At 43.3% G+C, this 22,809-nt stretch overlaps 2 protein-coding genes, 1 long non-coding RNA gene and 1 pseudogene across 6 annotated transcripts in view; 3 read left to right on the top strand and 1 right to left on the bottom strand.

Annotated features, from left to right (window-relative positions):
* The first annotated feature begins 1,219 nt into the window (after positions 1-1,219).
* Positions 1,220-9,227, top strand: LOC115252720 (uncharacterized). Its single transcript, XR_003891040.1, has 3 exons — positions 1,220-1,332; positions 1,705-1,839; positions 8,883-9,227. It is a non-coding gene; the product is annotated as an uncharacterized lncRNA (long non-coding RNA).
* A 28-nt stretch (positions 9,228-9,255) lies between these two features.
* LOC101075633 (sodium-dependent dopamine transporter-like) lies at positions 9,256-12,671 on the top strand (annotated as a pseudogene).
* A 3,317-nt stretch (positions 12,672-15,988) lies between these two features.
* Positions 15,989-18,861, top strand: timm22 (translocase of inner mitochondrial membrane 22 homolog (yeast)). Of its 2 annotated transcripts, none has more exons than XM_003976468.3 (5): positions 15,989-16,075; positions 16,512-16,799; positions 17,144-17,340; positions 17,927-17,999; positions 18,084-18,861. In XM_003976468.3, the coding sequence occupies exons 1-5, from the start codon at positions 15,994-15,996 to the stop codon at positions 18,158-18,160; spliced, it is 717 nt and encodes a 238-aa protein (XP_003976517.3). In that variant the 5' UTR covers positions 15,989-15,993; the 3' UTR covers positions 18,161-18,861. The 2 variants fall into 2 exon arrangements, with proteins under 2 accessions (XP_003976517.3, XP_011615713.1); XM_011617411.2 differs by having other exon boundaries at positions 16,030-16,265.
* A 396-nt stretch (positions 18,862-19,257) lies between these two features.
* The window catches only part of abr (ABR activator of RhoGEF and GTPase), a 79,754-nt gene continuing 76,202 nt past the window's right edge, over positions 19,258-22,809 (bottom strand). For all 3 annotated transcript variants that reach the window (XM_003976469.3, XM_029848637.1, XM_011617410.2), the window contains 6 exons: positions 22,501-22,610; positions 22,234-22,373; positions 21,817-21,951; positions 21,583-21,688; positions 21,342-21,495; positions 19,258-20,670 (listed from right to left, as the gene is read on the bottom strand). In XM_003976469.3, the coding sequence (XP_003976518.1) occupies positions 20,581-20,670; positions 21,342-21,495; positions 21,583-21,688; positions 21,817-21,951; positions 22,234-22,373; positions 22,501-22,610 (735 nt within the window). In that variant the 3' untranslated portion in view covers positions 19,258-20,580. The remainder of the gene's footprint in view (positions 20,671-21,341; positions 21,496-21,582; positions 21,689-21,816; positions 21,952-22,233; positions 22,374-22,500; positions 22,611-22,809) is intronic.

Here is a 22,809-nt window from a genome sequence, read left to right as displayed (position 1 = left end):
AGCCTTGTGGCACATGCACTCTGATGATCTCATTTGTGAGACTACTCAGGCAGGCTGACTTGAAATACAGCAATACTGAGCATGAAGGGTAGGTTGTTTCTCTGCAAACAAAATCAAATCAAATCAATCTTTATTTATATAGCATCTTATACATTTAAAATTGTTTCAAGGCGCTTTCCAGAATCCCAGGGCCTAACCCCAGACAAGCAACAGTGGCAAGGAAAAACTCCCCTTTAACAGGAAGAAACCTTGAGCAGGACCAGGCTCATGTAGGGGGACCCTCCTGCTGATGGCCGGCTGGATAAAGAGAGAGGAGAGGAGAGGAGAGGAGAGGAGAGGAGAGGAGAGGAGAGGAGAGGAGAGGAGAGGAGAGGAGAGGAGAGGAGAGGAGAGGAGAGGAGAGGAGAGGAGAGGAGAGGAGAGGAGAGGAGAGGAGAGGAGAGGAGAGGAGTCCGGCTAACATTCTGTCTTTATATTAAAAAAGTCTGAAAACCATGTAAGTCATAAAAGGATCAAATGCTATAACATACCACCAATTGAAAAAAAAATGCACCGCCCGTCCATGAAGGATCTTAACATGAAATTTGTGTCCAGTTTATCAGCTGGTCCACTAATGTATTGGGAGTAACTGCTAGGTAAATACACAGGACACTATCACATAGTCACATATCCAACATCTTTATGAATTAAATCCTCCAGTTAAAAATTATTATTGATTTCATAGTAAATAGATGGGAGCCTTAGAATGATGAGTTTTACAGTCCAAGATGTGAAGAAGAATGGCACAGGTAGGATTCCAGTCTGACAAAAAGTGAAGGATGAAAACCTGAAGAGAACAGGAGGCAGTGGCTGTGATTCTCTACTTCACAAAAAAATTGGTTTTACAGATATTTATGTGCACAAAATCAAAATGAGTTCAAAAAGGATGAATCCAGTGAGATTGTCTAAATTTATGAGTCAAAATATATTCATTGTTACAAATTTTAGAATAATTGCTTTTTTCTTTCATATCATCTGGCTCAGAATAACATTTCTGCCTATATATTAGGCTTTTGTTTTATTGGAGCTCAGAGCCTCGTATGCAATGTGGTGTGCATCCAAGCTAATCATTATGAACAATAAAACAAGTGTTTAGTGTCACCACCACCTCTACAAAGCCTCCTTAAGTCAGGTCAAATAAGCAACACTTGTACCAGGGAGCAGCCTTGATGGAACAGCCCAACAGACCGACATGGAGCAAGCAGATAGAATTCACCCTGGCCGGCATCGGTTGTGCTGTCGGTCTGGGAAACATTTGGAGGTTTCCTTATCTCTGCTACAGAAGTGGAGGAGGTGAGACACAATATTGATATTTCGCCTGAAAAAGCTTTTATCTTTGCACAAATAACTACATTTTAAAATCTCAGCCCAATATTGGTGAACTGTAATAAAGACAAGCACTTAAGGATCGAGTTTTCCCTGTATGGAATGTGATTTTTCAGAAAAAAGGTGTCAAAATGTAAAAGTGTTTAAACAGTCAAATTTCCACATATATTTACAACTTATACAGGACATAAAATGTGAGATAATCAAGTTAAAAATTAACAGACACATATGTGGTCATCCACCATGTTAATCAGGAAAACTAAGGTAAACTTGTATTGATATTACAGTGCCTTTTCAGTGCATGTGTTTAATTCATTGGTCTTTATAAATTAATGCCAGGTGCATTTCTGGTGCCATACCTACTGATGCTCTTTGTGTTGGGGATCCCTCTGCTCTACATGGAGCTGACTGTGGGTCAGTACACCAGGAGAGGACCACTCCATGCCTTTGGAATTATCTGCCCATTATTTAAAGGTATGCTACCTTTAAATACCTTTGTGGAGAAAATATAATGTTCCAGGGACTGAAATGTAAGAGCTTAAACATAAAATTAACCTGAACAAAATTCAAGGTAGTTTTCTATGTCAACTGGACTGGGTTTCCTCTCTTGAAGACGTTTTGCCCTCTATCCAGAAGGCTTCTTCAGTTGAGGCACTTACTGAAGTGCCTTACTGACTATCAGTTTGACTCCCACCACCCACTGGAACACAAGTTGGGAGTGATCCTCCAACACTGGGCCAAAGAAATACCCACCACATCCTAATGCAGAAAGAAGGAACAGGACCACATTAAGACAGCTCTCAAAACATGTGGTTACCCAGACTGGGTCTTCACCAAGACCTCAAAAAACAAAACCCCAACAAAGAAGAGGAGAGAAACAAAGACCGCAGCATTTCAATCCCATATCTGTCCGGGGTCTCTGAGGAATTTAGGAGGATCCTCCAAAAATATGACATACCGGTGCAGTTTAAATCAAGCAACACTCTCGGACAGAATCTGGTACACCCAAAGGACAAGACACCAAGACATATACAATGTAATGTTGTTTATGCTGTACAGTGCCAGGAGGAATGCAAGGAACTGTACATTGGTGAAACCAAACAACCTCTCCACAGAAAAATGACACAACACAGATGTGCCACCTCTTCAGGTCAGGACTCAGCAGTCCACTTACACCTAAAGGAGAGTGGGCACTCCTTTGAGAACAACCAAGTACGGATACTGGCCAGAGAAGATCGCTGGTTTGAGAGGGGTGTCAAGGAAGTCGTCCATGTCAAATTGGAAAAACCACCATTAAACAGAGGTGGTGGGCTAAGGCACTTCCAATCACCCACATACAATGCAGTCCTCCACTCTTCCAAAAACAAACTAAATGTTCAAACCATTTCAGGAGACCTGGTGACTCACCACCATGTGAGCCAGCAGACAGAGCGGAAACACACCAACTGAAACTAGGTGAACCACCCTACCAACAACCCTTCCAACGACTCTCAGGTGACCACCCAGGTCATAAGCATGATAATGGTCCACAAGGTGAGGGATCAGACAAAACGTAGCCCAGGACCCCCAAATGACGAGTAACAATATTGGTTCCAAGTTTCCCTTGCCCGGGTGTGGGTCACCGGGGCCCCCTCCTGGAGCCAGGCCTGGGGGAGGGGCACGTTTGCGAGCGCCTGGTGGCGAGACATCTGCCCATGGAGTCTGGCCGGGCACAGCCCGAAGAGGCAACATGGGACCCCCTTCCCGTGGGCTCACCACCTGCAGGAGGGGCCAAGGGGGTCTGGTGCATTTTGTGTTGGCGGCGGCCGAAGAGAGGGACCTTGGCAGTCTGATCCCCGGCTGCAGAAATTAGCTCAAGGGAAAGGGAAAGGAGCCTGAGCTGGTGCGCGAGGTTGAGAAGTTCCAACTAGATATAGTCGGCCTCACCTCGACGCATAGCAAGGGCTCTGGAACCAGTCTTCTTGAGAGGGGTTGGACTCTCTACTACTCTGGAATTGCCAATGGTGAGAGGCGACGGGCAGGGGTGGCAATTCTCGTTGCCCCCCAGCTCAGTGCCTGTATATTGGAGTTTACCCTGGTGATTGAGAGGGTAGCCTCCCTTCGCCTTCGGGTGGGGGGACCGATCCTCCTTGTGCCTATTGCCCAAACAGCAGTTCAGTGTATCCACCCTTTTTGGAGTCCTTAGAGGGAGTGCTGGAGAGCGCTCCTTCTGGGGGCTCCCTCGTCCTCCTGGGTGACTTCAATACTCACATTGGCAGCGACAGTGTGACCTGGAGAGGTGTGATTGGGAAGAACGGCTTCCCTGATCTGAACCCGAGTGGTGTTTTGTCGTTGGACTTCTGTGCTGGTCTCAGATTGTCCCTAACAAACACCTTGTTCAGACATAAAGGCGTCCACATGTGCACTTGGCACCAGGATGCCTTAGGCCGCAGATCGATGATCGACTTTGTGGTTGTGTCATCGGATTTGCGACCGCATGTTCTGGACACCCAGGTGAAGAGAGGGGCAGAGCTGTCAACTGATCACCACCTGGTGGTGAGTTGGCTCCGATGGTGAGGAAGAATACCGGACAGACCCAGCAGACCCAAACGTATTGTGAGGGCCTGCTGGGAACGCCTGGCAGAGTCTCTTGTCAGAAGGAGCTTTAACTCACACCTCCGGGAGAGCTTTGACCACGTCCCAGGAAGGCAGGGGACATTGAGTTCGAGTGGACCATGTTCCGTGCCTCCATTGTTGAGGCAGCTGATCGGTGCTGTGGCCGCAAGGTGGTTGGTGCCTGTCGTGGCGGCAATGCCCGAACCTGCGGGTGGATACCAGCGGTGAGGGATGCCATTAGGCTGAAGAAGGAGCTGTATCAGGCCTTAGGGGCTTGTGGGACTCCTGAGGCAGCAGAGTTCGGTGAGGCCATGGAGAACGACTTCTAGGACGGCCTAGAAAAGGTTCTGGACCACCATCCAGCGTCTGAGGAAGGGGACGCAGTGCACTGTCAACACTGTGAATAATGGTGATGGTGTGCTGCTGACCTCAACTCGGGATGTTGTGGATCGGTGGAAGGAATACTTCGAGGACCTCCTTAATCCCACCAACGCGCCTTCCAATGAGGAAGCAGGGCCCGGGGACCTGGGGACAGGCTCTCGTATCTGGATGTTGTAGGGCTGTCGTGGTTGATTCGACTCTGCAACATCGCGTGGACATCAGGGGCGGTGCCGCTGGATTGGCAGACCAGGGTGGTAGTCCCTCTTTTTAAGAAGGGGGACCGGAGGGTGTGTTCCAACTATAGGGGGATCACACTCCTCAGCCTCCCTGGTAAGGTATGATAATCGGTGTCAGAATTTGGTCCACCTTGCTGGCAGTAAGTCGAACTCGTTTCTGGTGAGGATTGGTCTCCACCAGGGCTGCCCTTTGTCACCAATTCTGTTCGTGACTTTTATGGACAGAATTTCTAGGTGCAGTCACGGTGTTGAGAGGGTCCGGTTTGGTGACCTCAGGATCGGGTCCCTGCTCTTTGCAGATGATGTGGTCCAGTTGGCGTGACCTCCAACGATCAATGGATCGGTTCGCCGCTGCGTGTGAAGCGGCTGGGATGGAAATCAGCACCTCCAAATCCGAGGCCATGGTTCTCAACCGGAAAAAGGTAAAGTGCCTTCTCCGGGTCAAGGAGATCCTGCCCCAAGTGGAGGAGTTCAAGTACCTCGGGGTCTTGTTCACGAGTGAGGGAAGAATGGAGCAGGAGATCGACAGGCGGATTGGTGTGGTGTCGGCAGTAATGTGGACTCTGCACCGGTCTGTTGTGGTGAAGAGAGAGCTGAGCCAAAAGGCGAAGCTCTCGATTTACTGGTCGATCTTTGTTCCTACCCTCACCTATGGTCATGAGCTTTGGGTAATGACCGAAAGAACAAGATCACGGGTACAAGTGGCCGAAATGAGCTTTCTCCGTAGGGTGGCTGGGCTCTCCCTTAGAGATGGGGTGAGAAGCTCTGCCATCCAGGAGGAGCTCGGAGTAGAGTCGCTGCTCCTCTGCGTTGAGAGAAGCCAGATGAGGTGGCTTGGGCATCTAGTTAGTATGCCCCCTGGACACCTCCCTGGTGAGGTGTTCAGGGCATGTCCCTCCGGTAGGACCTTGTGGACCTTTAGCATGCTAATGATCTGGGTGGTCACCTGAGAGTTGTTGGCAGGGTCGTTGATCGGGTGGTTCACCGAGTTTCAGTTGAGGTTTCTCCCAGGAAGACCCAGGACACATTGGAGAGACTATGGGCCAGATTCACGAAGCGTTCTTACGAACAAATTTGTTCTTAAGTCCCACTTACGAACAGTTTACGAAGATTGTGGCATTCACCAATTTCTTCTTATCCTGGATTTATTCGTAGGTAAGAACAAATCCTACGAACACTCAGGAGTACTCTTATGCACATTTCAGTGCCGACATGTTGGTATGGTTGGGTTTTCTTCTCTTGTGCAGTTCAATAAAATTCAATATTACAATGATAATTCTGTCATATTTATTTATTTATTTGTTTATTTCCTATTTTTTGTGATTTACGGAGAATTTTAAAATTACGTAAATGTGCCAATGACTTAACATTAATCAACCAAATTGGAAACCATGCCAAAACTGTCTTTTTATTTGATTTTATCTTGATTTATTTTATTAGGGGATCGAGGGTATGCCCTAGCTCCCTAGTTGTTGACACCACTGACCAACCCTCAGACTCCACAGGAGTTTTATTCAATCAGATGCATGCGCGCAGTCGCTCCACCATTGAACGCACCATCGGCATGTTAAAGGGGCGCTGGATGTGTTTGGACACAGAGCCACAACCCCGTGAGGATGTGCGTCCTGACGCAATGATGGGGCCAGACTGCAGGCACGCGGTTCACGTTCGAGCGCGATTAATTGCCCGTTTGTGAATAAAATGCATTATTGTCACAATCCGAGCACAGGTTTTACACGTTTATTTTTTTTTACATTCTTATTTTTTTTACATTCTCGTTGATTTCTTTAAGCGTGTTGGCTATAGTCATCAGGGTTGAGGCAATTTTATCAAGCGTGTTAGCCATCCTTTCTTGATTGTTCAACACGGCGTCAGAAATCAGGCGTGGAGAGGCAAGCTTTGGGCATTTGGCTGCTTTTTGCTCTGTCTACAGCAGGGGTCGGCAACCCAAAATGTTGAAAGAGCCACATTGGACCAAAAAAACCAAAAACCAAATCTGTCTGGAGCCGCAATAAATTAAAGCCTTATAAAAACTTTATTATGAAGTCAACACATGCTGTAAGTGTCTATATTAGCCCATTAAAAAAAAAAAATCAGTAGGCTACAAATACATAATGAGCAATCATGATTAAATGTTTATTTTCCCTGCAGCATCCTGGAGAGAATGACGCACCACGTGACCACTCTGCTGCACGATGGTGCTTTAACTTCCATTATAATGAGATCTTGAAATTAAATACTTATTACCGTATTGGCCCGAATATAAGACGACCCTGATTATAAGACGACCCCCTCTTTTTCAAGACTCAAGTTTGAAAAAAGACTTTTTGAACACCAAATGTCATTTTTATACAGAAAATAATTACAGTACATCTGAAACAAATGATTATATCTTCGACCCACTTTTCTCCAGATTGTCGCTACATTTCTCTATTTTCTGTTATCTCTTCTCTTATTTTCTTCTCTTTTCTTTCTTATCGCTATTTTTTTATTTTTCTTCTTCGTGCTACCGCTATTTTTATTTTTCTTCTTCGTGACAGGGGTTCGCTTTGGCCTGCGACGTTAAGTTCAGCATTCGCTTTAAATATATATGGCGCCATCTAGCGTTGTGAATGGGTATAATGTCTAGACCGCGAATGTAAGACGACCCCCACTTTTTCAGTCTTATTTCAACGCAAAAAACACCGTCTTATATTCGGGCCAATACGGTATACACATTTTTGCAGCATTGGAAAACTTGTAGAATGTTTGTTGTGTTTTTCCTCCTACAGAAATTATATCAAAACAAAACATATATTCACACATCTTTTTACATTTTTATATTTTTGAAAAAGCTCCAGGGAGCCACTAGGGCTAGAGCCACTAGCTTCTTCCCCTCTGCCATCAGGCTGCTGAACACCAAGTGACTTATCACTTAAGCACCATGTACAGCAGCCAGCCGGACTCATAAACAATACACTACTCCTCATGGACCTGCACTATTTCTCACCACTCACTATTTATGTAAATACTGTATATAAGTCTTATTTTATTTAATTTATCTTATTCTAGTGTGGTGTTGATGTCTAATGTTATGTTGAATGTCACAGCGGCGCACCACGACAAATTCCTAGTTTGTGTAATACTGTGTATTACATGTACAATGGCAATAAACCTTCTTCTGATTCTGAGGGCGGCGCTAAAGAGCCACACGCGGCTCCAGAGCCGCGGGTTGCCGACCCCTGGTCTACAGGGTCCTGCTGCAGTTCCTTTTATGGGCATTAGTGGGCGGTGACTTATGCTAATCGTATGTTAATTAGACTCACCTGGCACGCGCTTTCAACTTACGAACAGATGGCATTCATCAATCTAAGAACACAGCTGCGAACAATTCTGGGGCTTACGAACGTGTTGATGAATCCGACGTAGGGTTTTCTTAAGAAACTTCTTAAACACAACTTAAGTAAGAATCTAAGAAGATTCTTAAGAACATATTGGTGAATCTGGCCCTATGTTTCTTGACTGGTCTGGGAACGCCTGGGGATCCCCCTGGACAAGCTGGAAGAAGTAGCTGAGGAGAGGGGTTTGGTTTCCTGTCACATCTTTCTCAGAGTCAGGGCCTCTCTGCTTAGGCTGTTGCTCCTGCGACCCGACCCCGGATAAGCGGTAGAGGATGGTCCACAAGGGCTGTATTTTCAAGCTCTATCCCCAGCGAGTTCAGAACTGAAGAAGCCTTCTGGATAGGGGGCGAAACGACTTCAGAAGAGAAGAAAAACAGTCCAGTTGACATAGAAAACTACCTTGTTTATACTGACTATCAGCTTTCTCAAAGAGGAAGGTTTTAAATTTAATCTTAATAGCAGAGATGGAGCCAGCCTCCCATACCTGGACAGGGAGCTGGTTCCACAACAGGGGATCCTGGTAGCTAGATGCTCGGCCCCCCGTTCTACCCCTAGAGACTCTGGGGTCCACAAGTAAACCAGCATTCTGAGAATGGAGCGGTCTATTGGGATTATAAGGTGTCATTAGCTCCTCCAGGTAGGATGGAGCTAGGCCTCTAAGGACCTTTTAGGTCAGAAGATGTAATTTAAGAACTATTCTAGATTTAATTGGCAGCCAATGAAGAGGACAGTTTAACATTTCTACAGATGCACTTTTCACCAAATTCTGAGCCCATTTTTATCCACATGTCTTTTTTAACCTCATCGCTCCATAGGACTCGTTCCTTTAATTCATCCAATTCTTCCAGAAGTTCTTTTTAATTATTATTAAGTATTACATAATAAGAAACTGTGTGGTTTTCATATTTTCATCATATCTGTTCAGATACAGGATGTTGCAGCAGACTAGCGGCCTGGAGGAAATGGGAACAGTCCAGTGGGAGCTATGTCTTTGTCTTCTCTTGGCTTGGACCCTTGTCTATCTTTGTATCTTTAAAGGAGTTAAATCAACTGGAAAGGTGCATTAAAGGATGACAGCGATAAGAAGGAATATGTGAGATTGAGGTACAGCATGACAACCAGAGTGTGCTTCTGTTTGCAGGTGGTGTATTTCACTGTTACCTTCCCGTATATTATTCTAATTGCCCTGCTGATCCATTACGCACAGCTTCCTGGAGCTTTAGAAGGAATCAAGTTTTTTATTTTACCCCAATGGGAAAAGTTGCGCTTGGTGGAGGTACGACAAGATTAAATATGATATGACGTTACAGCCTAGGTCTGAAGCTATTTGAATCTATGCTGGGTTTTTTTTTTTATGTGGATGTAGATGTGTAATGTTAATGGCTACTGAGAGAGGTTGATGAAGGTGAACAAATATTGTCTTGTGCTTCAGGTGTGGGTGAATGCGGCAGCTCAGATCTTTAATTCCATTGGGCTTAGTTATGGCTCCCTCTTGGCGATGTCCAGCTACAACTCCTTTAACAATAATGGGCCAGATTCACGAAGCGTTCTTACGAACAAATTTGTTCTTAAGTCCCACTTACGAACAGTTGACGAAGATTGTGGCATTCACCAATTTCTTCTTATCCTGGATTTATGCGTAGGTGAGAACAAATCCTACGAACACTCAGGAGTACTCTTGCGCACATTTCAGTGCCGACATGTTGGCATGGTTGTGTTTTCTTCTCTTGTGCAGTTCAATAAAATTCAATATTACAATGATAATTCTGTCATATTTATTTATTTATTTGTTTATTTCCTATTTTTGGTGATTTACGGAGAATTTTAAAATTACGTAAATGTGCCAATGACTTAACATTAATCAACCAAATTGGAAACCATGCCAAAACTGTCTTTTTATTTGATTTTATCTTGATTTATTTTATTAGGGGATCGAGGATATGCTCTGGTTGTTGACACCACTGACCACCTAACCCTCAGACTCCACAGGAGTTTTATTCAATCAGATGCATGCGCGCAGTCACTCCACCATTGAACGCACCATCGGCATGTTAAAGGGGCGCTGGATGTGTTTGGACACAGAGCCACAACCCCGTGAGGATGTGCGTCCTGACGCAATGATGGGGCCAGACTGCAAGCACGCGGTTCACGTTCGAGCGCGATTAATTGCCCGTTTGTGAATAAAATGCATTATTGTCACAATCCGAGCACAGCTTTTACACGTTTATTTTTTTTACATTCTCGTTGATTTCTTTAAGCGTGTTGGCTATAGTCATCAGGGTTGAGGCAATTTTATCAAGCGTGTTAGCCATCCTTTCTTGATTGTTCAACACGGCGTCAGAAATCAGGCGTGGAGAGGCAAGCTTTGGGCATTTCGCTTTGGGCATTTGGCTGCTTTTTGCTCTGTCTACAGGGGCCTGCTGCAGTTCCTTTTATGGCATTAGTGGGCGGTGACTTATGCTAATCGTATGTTAATTAGACTCACCTGGCACGCGCTTTCAATTTACGAACAGATGGCATTCATCAATCTAAGAACACAGCTGCGAACAATTCTGGGGCTTACGAACGCGTTGATGAATCCGACGTAGGGTTTTCTTAAAAAACTTCTTAAGGACAACTTAAGAAAGAATCTAAGAAGATTCGTAAGAACATATTGGTGAATCGGGCCCAATGTTCTCAAGTAACAAATCAGATAATTCTAACATTCCTTTATCATCTTCAGTACTTAGACAGCTTATAAAAGACAAAAAAAAAAACAACCCCAAAAACCCTCTTTTACACACAGGGACACCCTGACCATATCCATTGTCAACTCTTTGACCAGCATTCTGGCAGGTTTTGTCATCTTCTCTGCCTTCGGCTACATGTCTTATTTGCAGGGCATTCCTGTCACTGATCTGCCTGTGGATGGTGAGACTTGAAGTGATTAAAATTTATGGTGACTTATATTCCATAAATATGTTATGCAAATCTTTAGCTCTTTTAGAAACAAAATATTTCCATTAAAGCTCTTCTAAAATTTTGTCTCCAGATGAGTCATGCTTTTTTAAAGTTTTTTGTGGCACCACTAATTTTTTTTATCTCAATTGTAGGTCCAGGACTAGTTTTCATTGTTTACCCTCAAGCCCTTGCCAACATACCAGGCTCAGCTCTGGTCTGTACTCTTCTTCCTGATGCTACTTTGCCTCGGACTGGACAGTGAAGTACCTAACTTTATGTAAAGCAGACACATCCAAACCCAGTCCATGAGGGCCACAATCTAGCTGGGATTTCTATCCCACTGAATGCATTTTCAACCTTTTAGGAAACTCTGGCTGGATTGTGTCCCTTGAAGGTTGGGTTTGGAGATGCCTGATGTACACTATACTAGCCATACAGAGTTAAAGTGTGACCTTATTGTTTTTTTTCCCCTCAGTTTGCAGGTGTTGAAGTGATAGTTACCAGTCTACTGGATGGATTCCATTACGATTTAATTCGTTTTTTAAGGCGGAAAGAAGTATTTGTGCTTGTTGTTTGCGGAGCCCAGTTTCTCTTTGGAATTCCCTGTGTTTTGCAGGTGCAATGTGGAGTTTAATAGAAAAAGTTAACTTAAATCCTGTTGTAAATGGTGTGTCTCTGTTTAGGGGGGAATCTATATTTTCCAGCTCTTGGACTATTACACAGCTATTGTGTCCCTCCTGTTTGTTTCATTCTTTGAGGTTATAGCAGTCTGTTGGATTTATGGTAAATTAAACCATTTACGTCCCTAGTTCCAGAATTCTATGTTCAGGGACTTCAAAAGTAAAATAATCTCTTATCGTTTGTCTTATGGTTCAACCTGTCAGTACTGTATGATTAAAGATGCATGATTGTTTCTCTGCTGCAGGAGTGTCTCGACTTTCAAACATTCTGGAAGAGATGACAGGAAAAAGACCAAACATCTTCTTCAGGACGTGTTGGTTGGTCATTGCTCCAGTGCTGATCACTGTACGTTGGGGTGGGGGTGAAGATACTTTCTAATCCGGTCTGTGTGAATAGTTGTAATGCAAATGTCCAGGTTTATACTAGAATCCATCTGACCTGTTTCGTTCTCATTAGTAGGGTAGCAGGGACAGTCCTGTGCCCAACTTCCTCCTCCAGCTTCTCTGGAAGTACGCCCAGGCCCTCTGTAGCTGGGTTAGAGATTGAGTATCCTGGGTCTGCCTTGGTGTGATGTTTGAGCTCCTAACCCCATCTCCACTGATAAGCGATAGACCTCATACTCCTGTACTAAGAGAACCATGGCCTAAAATGTGCCTATGTAAAGGTGCCTCCAGCACCATTGAGAGGGTACAGAGCTGGTCCACTGTTTCACATCTGGGATGAGACCACTATTGTTTAGTGGGTTCAATTGACAGATGAAGCCTCCTTTCCAACACCCAGAATCGTTGAACACCATTAAGTCCCATACTAATTGAAAAACCTAATTTGATTTTTTTTTAACATAGGTTATCCTGATTTTCTCCATCATCCAGTTCAAACCAGCTCGCTATGAGGATTATGTCTTCCCTCCCTGGGCTCAGGGGATAGGCTGGGTCATTACCATGGCCTCCATCTTTTGGATTCCTGTAGCTGCCTTTCACACACTGTGGATTCTTCCTGGTTCATTCATGCAGGTCATATATTTATTGTTTGCTATAAATTATACAACAGCATATGTTTCCATTACATTTTAATAATACTGCTAGGTTTTTACTGCAGAGGTTGAAGCTGTCTATCATCCCAAATGCGCTGAATGGAATGTCAAAAATGCCATATGAAGAGAAAGGAGAAAGTCATAAGTGCCATCAGCTCCAACATCCACCTCGGGCATGTGATGTCATGATTTGATGATATGCACCTGATAAATCTGCATATCAAACACAAATGTTATAATCAACCATGACAATGCATAAAATCAGCCATTTTTCTGCCTCTGCTTATTTAGTTTAAAAAGATATATAAATTGCTTGGTGCCTGTTCAAATCAATCTTTTTTTATATAGCATCTTTTACAATCAAAATTGTTTCAAGGCGCTTTCCAGAATCCCAGGGCCTAACCCCAGACAAGCAACAGTGGCAAGGAAAAACTCCCCTTTAACAGGAAGAACCCTTGAGCAGGACCAGGCTCATGTAGGGGGACCCTCCGGCTGATGGTTGGCTGGGTAGAGAGAGAGGAGAGGGGGGAGAGAAACATGATCACCTGACAGGCCTCTGTCACCCCAGTGGGTCATGGTTTCTTCTCCTCTCCTCTGCTCTCCTCTCCTCTCCTCTCTGAGTAGATCATAGCCGATGCTGTTTCTTGTATAGTTTCTCTGCTTCTCCCCCTCCCCCCTCTCTCTGTATCCATCAACAGGTCTAGCCGCCTTTATAGCTGTATGCTGGCCTGACAACCTCCGACCCTGCTGACCCACTCTACTATTATACCAGCAGCTTGTACTATTAATGTATCTCTATGATCTCTGCCCATTCTTTCTTCTACCTGCCCTCCCCTTCTCCTCTCTCTCTACCCAGCCAGCCATCAGCAGGAGGGTTCCCCCAACATGAGCCTAGACCTGCTCAAGGTTTCTTCCTGTTAAAGGGGAGTTTTTCCTTGCCACTGTTGCTTGTTGAGGGTCAGGCCCTGGGATTCTGTAAAGTGCCTAAAAACAATTTTGATTGTAACAGACGCTGTATAAATAAAGAATGATTTGATTTGATTTTGTTTGCATCAGACAAGCAACCTACCCTTCATGCTCAGTCCTGCTAACAGTGCTGCAATTTTCCCTCTATAAAATAACAACTTATAATCAATCCCCTTTTCCTAATCTATTTTACTTCAACACGCATGCACGCACACACACAATCAAATAACAAGGCTAATAGCTCAAAATCCTTACAGGCTGTATTTAGTGGTCTGTCTTGTGACTCAGTTCAGGTATAAATGTGTGTTTAGTTTGTGATAAACAAAGTAAATTGAGTTACATCATAAAGAAAACACTTGTGTGTCTTTATTTTGTTGAATAAAGCTAAACACAAGTTGGGAGTGATCAGAACTCTCCAACACCGGGCCAGAGAAATACCCACCACATCCCAAGGCAGAAAGAAGGAACAGGACCACATTAAGACAGCTCTCAAAACATGTGGCTACCCAGACTGGGCCTTCACCAAAACCGCAAGAAAGCGAGACCTCAGCAAAGGAGAGGAGGAGAGAAACAAACGCCGCAGCGTTTCCATCCCCTACCTGTCTGGAGTCTCGGAGAAGTTTAGGAGGATCCTCCAGAAACACGACATACCGGTTCATTTCAAACCCAGCAACACTCTCAGACAGAGGTTAGTACACCCAAAGGACAAGACACCAAGACCCAAACAAAGTAATGTTGTTTATGCTGTACAGTGCCAGGAGAAATGCAAGGAACTGTACATTGGGGAAACCAAACAACCTCTACACAGAAGAATGGCACAACACAGACGTGCCACCTCTTCGGGTCAGGATTCAGCAGTCCACTTACACTTAAAGGAGAGTGGGCACTCCTTCGAGGACAGCCAAGTACGGATACTGGCCAGAGAAGACCGCTGGTTCGAAAGGGGGGTCAAGGAAGCTATCCATGTTAAATTGGAGAAACCATCCTTAAACAGAGGTGGTGGCCTGAGGCACTTCCTATCACCCACATACAATGCAGTCCTCCACTCCTTCCAACAGCAAAACAAACATTCACACCATTCCAAGAGACCCAGTGACTCATCACCATGTGACCCAGCAGACAAAGGGGAGACATCTCAACAGAAACTAGGTGAACGACCCGACCAACGACCCTGCTAACGACTCTCAGGTGACCACCCAGATCATTAGCATGCAAATGGTCCACAGGGGCTATATATTTTCAAGCTCTCTCCCCAGCGATTTCAGAACTGAAGAAGCCTTCTGGATAGAAGGCGAAACGTCTTCAAGAGAAGAAACCCAGTCCAGTTGACAGAGAAAACTACCTTGGATACAATGACCTGGATGACTGAGAATTTACACAGACATCTTGAATAAAGCTGTTTTTCTCTTCAGTGCAGATTATAAATTCTATTTGTTGCATCAAAATTAAAACTCAATCTATGCCATAATTTCAAGTTATATTTAAAATTTAAAAAATATTTTAAATCAGGCTTTGCAATGAACTGAAGACCCTGCAATGAACTGAAGATGATTAGATGAAAATGTAAAAAAAACATTAATTACAACAAAAGAAGGCAAATTCCATATTAATTTGTTCTCTTGTTTAAGAATGCAGAAGGCTAATGAGAATATTGGCTAGCTAGACCATAAATATACTTGTGCCACTAGCTTGAAAATATGAGCTTTGATCCATATAATAGGACTATAAATATATATGTAAGTCTGGAAAGCTTGAATTTTGATCAAATGTGATCAAAATTTGTACAAAATCAACATATCTATAACCAGAAGTTGAATGTAGATTTACTTTTTTATGGCAAACATTTAATTTCTTCTCAGGTCTTACACTTTATGTTATGTTCACATATTTCACTTACCGTAATTATAAAAAATGTAAGTATAATCATGATGCTTTGGAAAAGTCATCCGTTTTTATTGATTATCAAAGGCATTTGTCCTATCTTCTCGAGAAAGATTGTGGTATTAATAACTAGTTTATTTAAAGCTAGGTCATTACCCAATACACTTAAAGACTCAATTTCTGGGCTTTGAGAAGGGCATCGTTGCCAGATCCCCCGTTCTATCATCTATTTGTTCTTGCAGGGAGAGACACTGAACTATATCCTTGTACTTATTAATTACTGTACTTTAGTTAACGGTGCACCAATGCAATAAAAACTAGGAATTTTATTAGAAACAGATTCTCAAACAAATCAAATGCCTTATAAAAATGTAAAAACAAAACAAATTGGTTAATTGAAATAAATTATTGTAATAATAATTAATCTCTTTAAAATCGTGTCGCAAAAAATTGGAAGAAGGAGCGACCACGTGAGTAACTAGCATTTCGCACATGTGCAGTACAAATCGCGTGTCCCGAGCGGATATAGATTGTGATGCTGCACATGCGCACTAGAGAGCGTGTGTCCAGAGCGGATGTAGACGCGCTTTGCATATATGCGGGATATCGTGTTTCAAGTAGTGACAAAGTTTTCACATTTGTTTATTCTTTCTACTGACATGACATTCCGCAGATGTATCAATAGTCCCGTTTGTGTGTAATTTCTATCTTTACATCCACCTATTTTCTTCTTTTTGTTATTGCTCCCTGTGTCCTGTGACAGGCATAAAAATACGTTAACATTTTTTTTGCTGCATAAACCAGGAGGTATTTCATAATCTTAAGATATTTTATATCTTGGGGTAACTGCGTTAGCAATCTGTGTCGAATATGCGGCTATTTAAATGTATGATCCAGAATACGTTTAAAAGTATGGTTTCGATTTTAATGTTATGTTTCTACTCGTTGACCCAAATCTCGGTCTTATTTTCCTAATTACAGATACTGTCTCATTTTATTTTTTGTCATACATCAATAACACGAATGTGTCGAATCTCTTGACTCTGATCATAGACATCATCTACCTAAAAGCTCCGTCAATGACAAACATGGCGGCCTCCACGGATACGGGGAATCCTGCTCCCTCCGACTCACACGTTTCGACTGATCCAGCCACTGGCTGCGCAACGCTTCAGTACAGTATGATTTTAGACCATCTTATCGGGGATAGGAGACCCGTTAAGGACCTGAACCCCGCTGTCATGGGGGGACTGCCGATGCCTTCCAAAAGTGACGAGCAGAAGATGATCGAGAGGGGCATGGAGAGCTGCGCCTTTAAGTCTGTGCTGGCCTGCGTCGGGGGTGAGTGTCTGTCAAGGTTCTGGTTCCAGTGAAAAGTAACTGCAATCAATGCAGAAAAGTCTGTTGTCAGGATCACCGGTGCTTTGCGAAGACGTGTATTAGCATAGCATTACTCGGTAGTCTAGTGATTAATGAGTGGCATTTTTTTTTTTGAGCAACAATTTCATAGTTTATCCGGATAAAGCGGAAGAAGACGAGACTATAGCAATAATAATATTTGCATTAAATTGTTCTTTATGTTTAGAAGTGAATAATATTAGAATCAGTTGCTTCAGACTTAATCCATTCAAGTCTATGTGTTGTGTTACATTTTGCAGATATTTTTGACTTTTTCCTCTCCCTAGGGTTTGTCCTTGGAGGAGCCTTTGGTATTTTCACAGCTGGCATCGATACTAATGTGGGCCTTGACCCCAAAGACCCCCTAAGGACACCAACAGCAAGGGAAGTCCTCAAAGACATGGGCCAGAGGGGGATGTCTTACGCTAAAAACTTTGCTATTGTCGGCGCTATGTTCTCCTGCACAGAGTGTATTATAGAATCAGTAGGTGACATATTCTCTTCTATACACAAGGGAGTGTGCTTGATTAATTAACATGACTTGTTAAATGTGATTAGCAATAGTTCATTTCTCAACCAGGTACCGAACCCCCAAATGCTCACGTAGGGCCCTGCAGTGAGCTGGCGGCTCATTCAGGGCTGGACCCTGTCCATGCCACATTTATCTGGGAAAGGGATATCACAATCAAGAAAAGAAACTTTCTCAACAGTCTGCTAAATAATCCCACATCTGTGTGTGTGAAGATGCTGCTGCACATCAGCTGTAGCCACAGAGTTGCACGATAGAGGTTGCAGTGTTGCCAAACAATGTAAATAATGCTGATGCTCATGGGTTTTATACTCCGAGCAAATCTTATCAGTGTTATGTGATCCCATTCAAATGGCAATTGTTCAAACTTTACTTTTAGCACAGTATTTTTTTCTCAGACTTCTTTCTCAGACTCAGACACCAAATCATTTTATTAGCATTCATCATGTTACAATCACTTTCACAATCACTCTATTGGCCAAATGTCTATTCCTTTTCCACACGTTTGCTAGTGTTCAATGTAGATCTTTTTATTTTGCAGCACAGAGGAAAATCTGACTGGAAGAATGCTGTGTACAGTGGTTGTGTAACTGGTGGAGCCATTGGGTTTCGTGGTATGCAACAACTATATTTTAATGTTTTAATTCAAAGATACAGAATTAGAAATATCTGTCTTATTATAAATATTTGTCTTCCAGCTGGTCTGAAGGCTGGAGTACTGGGATGTGGAGGCTTTGCTGCATTCTCTGCTGCCATTGAATATTATTTACGGTGAACAAGAACACAGAATATTCATCGAAGGACTTACCGTAAACTGCTCCTCATGCGCAACATGACCCTAACCCTGTGAGGAATCCTTACACGTGGCCGAGGGAGGAAAAATGAGAATGGGTGTGCAGGAGTTAAAGATTCCTGTTTGTGATGTGAAGCAACGGCACAGTGAGCTGTGGAACCTGTTTATTTCCCTGCGTTACATCACTGATCATATGTACAGGTTGAACAATGCAAGTCGACCACGTGGAGAATCTGAGATGTTAACAGTGATTTTAGAGTGTGTTTAGTGTTTATCATGCGACACTCATCTCAAGTCTTGGTATAGAATTGGGATGATCAGTAGTTTATCCACTTCAAGACTATTTATATTAAATTACTTTTTTTGTTAGCTCTGGTGATTTTTTTCTTGAATGAAATACATGTCACAGCAGCTTTTAGTAACAATGACAAGGTTGCTTTTTTTTTTAATCATTCATTTACTGAAACCATAAACTCATTCCTACAATTTGACAATACCTCAGTGTCATATATGTAAAGATGAAATTAAAGAAAACAGAGGCTGACAAACAATGAAATCAGTTTCAAGCAGCCGCATCTGCATTCTGAGAACCATTTCCATACATAGAATCACTTGAATTACGATTTATATTAATATGACAGGTTTGTTTGTAGAAGCTTCCTAATTGATCTGTTGCATCACTTCCAATGTTTTATTGTGATGGCTGAGGCCTCCTCAGGGGTCACCAGCCGAGATGGCGGAGCCTGACGCGCCCGTGTCAACCGTCCATCTGTCAGGTTTTTCCATAAACTTGCAAAGATTACAGCTGTGGACTACTGTCTATAGGACACGTTTTTGTTGTAAACTAAAGATTTATCAAAATAAAAATCCATCTCGTCTATAAACCTGAAAGCGACGGCAATGCGCATCTCTGACCACCAGGGAGAGCGATCCGAGACTTAAAACGGTAAATGCAAATTATGACGTGCAGAAAAGAAGCGTTTGGCTTGTTTGTTTTTTAATCTCATGTCTGAAGCGCACTTATTTGGATACGAATGAATTTAATCACCGAATCCAATAACACACAAAACAACATCAAAGTGAGTGTTTTTGATAACTTTAATTTTACTTAAAAAAAAAAGAAAAAGTTCACATTAACAATTAGCCTCAATATTACAGTATACTGAAATTCTCAAACATTTTTTATTTTTAATCTTATATTAAAAATATCAAATAGTACTCATCTAGCAGTGCTGACAGGGTTTAAAGATATGTCTCAGGCTGGATAACAGAAAGGTTGGCTTCATTTAAAGCAGAGATGACATCTGGTCGTAGCAAGGGTCTCACAGAGACAACCTTAAACTTTAACCTTTGTGTTACCGGCCTGCTTTGATTGACAAGCTGAACATGCAATGAGGGCAACTACACAAATCATCCTATAGTTATACAGGTGCAGTAAGACACTTGGAACAGGCTGAAACTAGAAAACGAAATGCTAAAAGTTCTTTTCATTGCGTGTGATTTTTTTTCTTCCAGACAAGCCTCATATCTCAGAGTGGCCCTTCTTTTCTACAAAGTGAGAAATAACTGGCAGACTTTCTTTTTAGTACAGCTTTCCAACCACGGACATTGATAACTAACTCAAAATAACATCACGACCTGAAGAAATTCCAAAATAAGAGTGTTGCACAGAACTGTAGAGGCACGAATATTGTATATATATATTTAAAATAAATAGGGCTAATGGGGCCTGGACTCCCTGAGGAGGGCAGTTCTCTGCATTCTGTCAGTACAGACACAAAAACAACCACCAGCCATTATTATAACAGCTTCCCAGCCACTTCTAAACCTCACAAGTTCTCATAGTCCCTTTAACACACACGCGCGCACGCAAGCACTCACACACACTTCTACAGCCAAGACTGAAAAAAGGAAACATAACAGAATTATTAAACATATAAATGCCATTTCTGGAATGCCTCCTGTGAAGAAAAAAGCTGGAGGACTACAGGAGATGATCACGCCACTGTCTGGAGGACTCGCTGGGTGATCCCACACCACTGCAACCAGGCGGTGGTCGCCAGGCCCTAACTAGCTATGGCCCCAGAATGCCTTGTGGACTTGTTGGTGGCAGACAGACGGAAGTCGTCTCTTCTATCCTCAAGCTGAATATGACGTGACTACTACAAACCCCGTCAAGGTCCTGCACCACCTACCCGCATGCTCACATCTTCTTCTTATGGGCCTAAATGGGTGACTAATCTGAAGGACAGTTGTTGGGTGAGTGGGGGCTGTACAGGTGAGATGAGCCATCTCAAGGAGAGGTGAGGCAGTGGGACAGAGCGGCGGGGGGACCCCAAATCTTGTTAGAAGTCGCTCACATTCTCCCCTCCAAATGGCATTCGGGGGGGAGTGGGCGGGGCTTAAACATCAGTGGAAAAGTAGAGCGTGTTCCGCTTCAGTTCGGCAAAGGAGATGGGAGAATGCTGCAGGTAATAGAGCAGCACCTGGACCTGAGGTGAGAAACAACAAGGAACTCTGGTCATTTCCTCTTGTGACTTTGTTGTTGTCTTTTTACATGTTTGTTTTATTTATAAAATGATCCAGTTTCCCGTCTGACTGGGAGGTTTTGGCAGCAAATAAACGGAATACTGTCTGGAAAATCTGCTTTATTAAAACAGATGAGTCAGCCTCTTCTCTGCACACAATTACCTTAATCTGTACTTAAATCACCTTCAGCAGATCAACATGTGTCCGTGGAAAATGTAATTGAATTGGCTCCTGTGGTGGAGCCACTGGCAGCTCACCACATTAAAGCAGTTTTCTGATTGTTAATTTGAATTTGCTTCATTACTCAGAGAAACTACATACAAGTCTGATCATTCTTCAAAACCTTTCCATGATTTCAATGAGAAATCTTCTCAGTCATATCTCCATATGACTTTTACACACATATAGAAGTATCCATTTTGGTGTCTCTGTATGTATCGACTCATAATCATTCACTCTGTTGTTTACCTCCCTATAAAAAGACATCCACATGTTGGAAAATTTTCTCGCAGTGGACTGCAGTGATGCGGGACACTTGTGTGGATGGGAATATGTCTAGAAATGCTCTTCAAATGTCTGTCCTGCACATATGAAGCGATCGGGTCAAGGATAAACGCGTTGTGAGTGTGTGTACCTGTGCCATGACATCATGAGACCAGATGTCAGACGCAGAGGTAATGTGCTGTCCCTTGGTGCTCTCTGACTCAGAAGGTCTGAGGAGAGTGGGGCCAAACACAGTGCCCAGGTTATGGAGGGACATCTTGTTGATGGGCTCCTTCTCAGCCACTCTGCGGGAGAATATACGCATAAATAATATCCAGGTCAACTAATACAAAAAGACAATGCAAGACCTTATTATAAAGCATATAAGGTACCGTTTAAGGTGCTCCAGCAGAGTGAGGAAGGTCATGAGGTTGGGTTCTGGCAGTGAACGCAGGAGGTGCATCATGCAGTTCTCCTTAGCAGCTGGGTCTGACAGTGCTGCGAGCAACACCCGGAACATGTTTATTGTATTTACACTTAGCCCACACACACATTTTACAGTTTAGGCCTCATATCCACCAGGTAAAATGAAGCTGATGTTGAGTTATTAAAGCAATGATACAGACCTATGCCCTCCATGAAGGCGGGGTACAGCCGGTCAGTCAGCAGAGGCTCTGGCAGCTCCCTGAAGTACAACTTCAACGTCCCTGCGATGGCGTTGATGTCCATGTCGCTCAGCATCACCAGGATGTCTTTGGTATCTGCAGGCCAGACGGACACACTGGGAGTGAACACACTCCAGTTTTAAAAAGGTGAACAACAGTGCAGCTGCTCTCTGGGACTCCAGCAATGAGGTAATCTCTGGCAGTCAGAGTGGACGGAGAAAATTTGGACCTTCTTTAGAGGTAGACTGGAAATAGAAGCCTTCTGAGTGATTCACAGTAACACCTCTGCATCAGAAATATCATCTCCTAGCAGCGTGTTGACCTAAAGGCAATATGAAGGGCGTGTCAGACAGAGAGTGGGACAAACTAAAGCCTTACTCGTGTCAAATGCAGTTTTGAGGGCCTGGATGTCAGTGGCCACCCCTGAGATCCTGTAGATTCCCACTTCATCAATTCCCCTCTTCTCCACTTCCTCAATGCACTGGCGGACAATGTAAGGCACCTTGGAGCGCTCACGCCTGTCAGCGACACAGCAGATGCAAATCTGTTCATTTTCAGACTAGTAATGACGGACTCTTCCTCTATTTTTGGCCAATATAAACTTATATGACCTTGTCAGAAGGCAGTTTACAGAAACACACGTACTTTGTCACCACGTTGATTTTGACACCAAACACTCCACTTTGTTTCTTAGACGGCGTTCTCTTCAAGCTGAGGTCTCGACTCGTGAACTTCATAGAGAACTCCACTTTGATCTGATGACAAACACCACAGCTGAGTTAAACTCAACTCCTCTAATGAGCCATAATTCAACTCTTTTTTTTAATCCCACGTGCAGATGAAAATGAAATCACCTTCCTTTCTGGTTGTAAATACAGTTAAACATGTCAGCATGCAGAGTGTGGTTTGACAAAAACAGTTTAAAAATAATTAAAATCTGGTACAGATCAGATA

The sequence above is a fragment of the Takifugu rubripes genome, chromosome 15 (assembly GCF_901000725.2).
Source record: "Takifugu rubripes chromosome 15, fTakRub1.2, whole genome shotgun sequence".
Taxonomy (NCBI): domain Eukaryota; kingdom Metazoa; phylum Chordata; class Actinopteri; order Tetraodontiformes; family Tetraodontidae; genus Takifugu; species Takifugu rubripes.
This window is presented reverse-complemented; position numbering and strand designations above follow the sequence as displayed.